The 5,500-nt window shown below is 42.7% G+C and overlaps 1 protein-coding gene across 2 annotated transcripts in view; it reads right to left on the bottom strand.

The window, feature by feature from the left end:
* The window catches only part of LOC134183810 (inhibitor of nuclear factor kappa-B kinase subunit alpha-like), a 14,301-nt gene that overhangs the window by 8,263 nt on the left and 538 nt on the right, over positions 1 to 5,500 (bottom strand). For both annotated transcript variants that reach the window (XM_062651383.1, XM_062651384.1), the window contains exons 2-9: positions 4,078 to 4,290; positions 2,746 to 2,904; positions 2,014 to 2,103; positions 1,910 to 1,951; positions 1,752 to 1,840; positions 1,305 to 1,360; positions 1,197 to 1,248; positions 1 to 38 (exon numbers count right to left, since the gene is read on the bottom strand). In XM_062651383.1, coding sequence (XP_062507367.1) covers positions 1 to 38; positions 1,197 to 1,248; positions 1,305 to 1,360; positions 1,752 to 1,840; positions 1,910 to 1,951; positions 2,014 to 2,103; positions 2,746 to 2,904; positions 4,078 to 4,290 — 739 coding nt within the window. The remainder of the gene's footprint in view (positions 39 to 1,196; positions 1,249 to 1,304; positions 1,361 to 1,751; positions 1,841 to 1,909; positions 1,952 to 2,013; positions 2,104 to 2,745; positions 2,905 to 4,077; positions 4,291 to 5,500) is intronic.

The following is a 5,500-nucleotide window of genomic DNA, read 5'->3' as shown; positions in this document are numbered from 1 at the left end:
TTAATCTCAGCCAATCAGTAAGAAGAGCTTCCATAGGTCTAGACATGCAACATACGGCTGTCATTATCACAACACACTGACAAACAAACAGACAGACATACAGACAAACTGACATGTAAACAACAGACAGACAATAGACATACATACATATAGACAAACAAAATACACACAATCAGATAAACATACAAAAACAAACAGACAGACAATCAAAGAAACAGACAGACAGACAGACACAGTGACACACACACAGTGACACACACACACACACACACACACACACACACACACACACACACACAGACACACACACACAGACACACACACACAGACACACACACACAGACACACAGACACACACACACACACACACACACACACACGCACACAGTGACACACACACACACGCACACAGTGACACACACACACACACACACACACACACACACACACACACAGTGACACACACGCACGCACAGTGACAGACAGGCAGACAGACAGACAGACAGACACACACACACACACAAACAGTGACACACACACACACACACACACACACACACACACACACACAGTGACACACACGCACACACACACACAGTGACACACACACACACACACACACACACACACACACACACACACACACACACACACACACACACACACAAATGGACAAAATGGACAAATGTTAAGCCCTCGACGTCTTTCGACGTTGACCCTGAGGTCAGTTGTGGAGATAGCTCCCTCTGCCTCTAGAGACAGGGCCTCCATGCGCTACGTGGAGTCTTGGGGCCAGCACTACAATCCACCTGGAGCTTGGCCAGAGTCATCCAGGGGCACTGACAATGGCGCAGCTCTGGGACTGGACACCAAGGCCCACACGTACCCGTCTGCTGCACGATGTTGCTGCCAAGCCAGCGGTCTTGTCCACCCCAGTCAATGACCAGGTACTCATTTATACTCCTGAGTCGAGAGAAGCAAGTGTGGGAGAGTTTCTTGCTCAAGGAAACTGCGACAGTGTCGCCTCCACCAGGATCGAACCTTCAACCCTCATCACGGAATACAAGATCCCAGATGTCATCACCAACGCTCTACCATCTGCTCCACCACACACACACACACACACACACACACACACACACACACACACACACACACACACACACACACACACACACACACAATTCGTTCCTCACCGAGTAAGCCAGTGAGGAGGGAAGATGTCTTGCGAATACCTAAAATTTGACTCTATAACACAAAAAGTCTCTCAAGTCACACTCTATTACAGAGACAGAGTTGCTCACCTGCTCGCTTGTGCATGCAGATATCATGCTTGTCTTTGGCTGTAACTTTTAGATGCCTATTGTATAACAGCAAAAAAATGTCGACAAACGTAGACCACATACGTACACATTCACATACAAATAGACACACAAATAGACAGACAAACATAGGCATACAGACAGACATGCAAACACAGACAAACAAACACACAAACCAACAGACAAACAAACAAACACAACACACAACAAACAGACAGACAAACATACAGACACACAAACAAAGACACAAACAGACAGACAAACATACAAACAAACATACAGACACACAAACAAACACAAACATACAAACACCCAAACACACAAATACAACTACACAATAGCAAACACACACCAACATATACTAACACACAAACAAACCCACACACAAAGATGAAACAATCCAAACAAAGTTGAAACAATCCACCGCACCATGTAATCGGTGAGAGCTTAAAATCGGGAAACGGACGTCGACCAGTTATGGCCTCATAGACAATCGAGCCAAAGTTCCAGTAATCCACCTGCATCCCAACACAAAACGCCAACAAAATCAAACATTCCAACCACCTGAAACATGCCACACAACTCACGGTCGTCGTATAATTCTCAACACTGAGAAAAAGTTCAGGTGCCTGACATGCAATATTATAATCAATATCAATAAATATCTCAGCTTCCTGTCAACTATGTTTACCAGATAGACAAACGTGCCAACAAACGATTTTGCTAATGTTTCGTGGGTTAAGTCTTTGGCATAGCCGAGATCGATTAGCTTGTGTATAACCTGCCACAAAGAGGAGTTTTTTGAGAGTCAGGATACCTGTGGATGTTAGATAGAAGGATGAGAGAGAGAATGAGATGGTACTGTATGATGTATTGGAGATTGTCTGAGATAGTGATGAAGACAAGTGTGAGTGACTTGACTAACAGAAAGACAGATAAACAAATAAACAGACAGACAGACAGACAGACAGGCACTTGGACAGACAGACAGACAGACAGACAGATGAACACACAGACAGACAGACAGATAAACAGGCAGACAAAGAGACAGACAGACAGATGGACAGACAGACAGATAGATGGACACACAGACAGACAGACAGATAAACAGACAGACAGACAGATGGACAGACAGACAGACAGACAGACAGATGAACACAGACAGACAGATGAACACAGACAGACAGACAGATAAACAGACAGACAAAGAGACAGACAGACAGACAGACAGATGGACAGACAGATAGATGGACACACAGACAGACAGATGGACACACAGACAGACAGACAGATAAACAGACAGACAGACAGAATCAACAGACAGATGGACAGACAGATGGACAGACAGACAAACAGACAAATGGACACACAGACAGACAAACATATAACATTAACTGCACTCATCATTGAGTACACAAGTTACCCTGCCATGCATTTTCTTCAAGACAATGTTCTCTGGTTTGATATCACGATGTATAATTCTCTTATCGTGAAGATACTCCACTGCACCTGCAATGTCCTTCATCAACAAAAGAACTTCTACCTCTCGTAAACCACAACGATTTTGAGGCCGACAGAAACACTACATAATACATAATATCTACAACTGTGAACTTACACACACACACACACACACACACACACACACACACACACACACACACACACACACACACACATGCACACACACGCACACACACACACCCCAGTGTTCTAGCCAGGATATTTAATATTACGTCATCAAATAATGACGTCATCAAATGTTTAATGTTGACATATTTGATAACAACATCATATCGTTTACTTTACTTTTCCCTAGTTGTATTACGTAGAGTCTTATGCATGTATATTAGTTACTGCATGATTGGTAGACTATTCAATATAATAGCCACTCCGGACTTGTCAAATAAACCTCATTGAACATAACCTTGTTGAACATAACACAGATAGATATATAATACACTAGAATATTACAATGATAAGTTGACTTAATTAACTTAAAACTGGAATTCTGAGCTGAGCTTTACAAGAATAAGTTGTGCATACACGTTGGCTACTGTGCCATCAAACTTAAGAAATGAATAGAATTTAATGAATAGTATAGGGATACTAATATGCCTTCTGACCATTTATCCTTCTTTTGACCATAACTAGCTAATACGCTACGTTTCTAGTAGTATAATGTAATCTTGTGTAAAATCCATACAAAAAGCTTCGAGAATTTGTAGCTGCAAGCGTGCTTTATGAGGGAGGATCACTATGTTTTTATAACCATAGTAATTTAGAGAATTGATACATCCAGTTGAGTGGTTATGCTCTGAACAGATCTGCGAAGGTGTACTGTACCTACTAAACATGCGATTGAAGATAAACAGTAATTAGTAGAACACCTGCTGCAACAACAAAGAGACAACACCCAAAGATTTTAGATGTCATGAGATTGTTCTTTAGGAATGTGGGGACCATCAAGACCAATAGAGGTAAATGGCTTTAAATCCACAATGAATCTTGAAGGAAGACATCCCACACTACGTGTGGTAGGCTCTCCATTTTTCCCCAACCGTCAATAATTGCTGTTTTTCCCTCCCCAAACGTCCCTTCCTTGTTCCAACCGTCAAAATGACAGTACAGACGGTACTGGCGAGAACATAGCACACACAGGCATGCACACATGCACGTGCACACACACACACACACATACACACACACACACACACACACACACACACACACACACACACACACACACACACACTTGTCTTAGACTGCCTCTGTCACACCATTCCATTCCCAATATTGCCAGTCCGTTTCTTGTTAGATCACCAAAGCAGTCTGGCACCGCCAGTGCAGTCACTAAATTAGGATGCCTGAGGTCATACATCATTTTCACTTCCTTTGCCCATCGTTGTTTGTTTGCTTCATTCAAATCAGAACGACAAACCTTCAATGCAATTGAATCCCCAGATGTCTGTGTAAACGAGAAAACAATACTTTAGTTTGACAACAAAATGGGAGACAAACTACTAACACAGTGAACAGACATATAGCTAAACAAACAGCAAACAGAAAGACAGACAAACAGTTGCATGAACTTATGTCTGAGACAAACAGACAAGCAAACAGACAAGCAAACAAGCAAGGTAAAGGAGCTGGGGCCTGGCTGGATTCTATTCCAACCTCAACAAAGTTTGCGCTGAATGCTGCCGACTTCTGTCTTGCATCTTGTTTGAGGTTGGGGTGTAACATGCCCCTTGCTGCAGCTCTTGATAGTTGTGAGTGCGGTCAATTGCTGGATAGTAAAGGATATCACTTGCTAACATGCAAACACAAAGGTGGACCTATCTGGACACACGGTTCCATTGTGAACATGTGGGCAAATTGTTTGAGTAATCTCCACATTACTCACAAAACGAAGCCTAGGGACCTATATGATGGCAACCATTGTCGACCAGATATTGTGTATTCAACCCTCAATCTGACACCAACGTTGAATTGGATATTTCGCTTGCCCATCCTTGGAATGGTGACATCCTATCGCTCGCTTCCAAGGAAGATGGTGCAGCTGCAGCTAGAAGAGAGCAGCAGAAAGTGACAAAATATGGTCAGCAGCTTGACATTTTTGGGAATTCTTCAACATGTATAACTGTTGTGTTTGAACACTTTGGTCGTTGGAGTGGAAGAGCTCAATGTCTTTTACGTGATCTACCAACCCTTTCAGTCAACGAAGATGGACAGAACAACAGCACTGACTTCATTGTATACTGGCGGCGCTGTATTTCCGTTGCGTTGCAACAGTGTAATGCAAGAGTAATTACTAGAAAAGTTTCAAAACTTGCTCAGTGTAACTCATGTAATCTTGAGTCTTACTCGTTTCAGTTGTTTAGCCGTTAGCCATTAGTTTTAGCGTAGGGCCTGCAGGCTTGCTTGTCTGTTTTACAGTTTAGTGTGAGTGTACTAGTTTCAATGTATAAAATATATGTATTAAGACAGACAGACAAACAGGTAGACAGACAAACAGGTAGACAGACAGACACGCAAAGAGACAAAGCAGACAGAAAATAGAAAGACAGATAGACACGCGTAGACAAACCAACAGAGACAGACAACTAGACACGCACAACCAAATGAACAGAGCAAACTCTCCAACGCCCCATCAAAAGAACTCCCCACCATTTCAT

This window comes from Corticium candelabrum, chromosome 8 (assembly GCF_963422355.1).
Source record: "Corticium candelabrum chromosome 8, ooCorCand1.1, whole genome shotgun sequence".
In the NCBI taxonomy this organism is placed as follows: domain Eukaryota; kingdom Metazoa; phylum Porifera; class Homoscleromorpha; order Homosclerophorida; family Plakinidae; genus Corticium; species Corticium candelabrum.
Note: the sequence above shows the minus strand (reverse complement) of the source record. Positions and strands in the feature narration are given on the sequence as shown.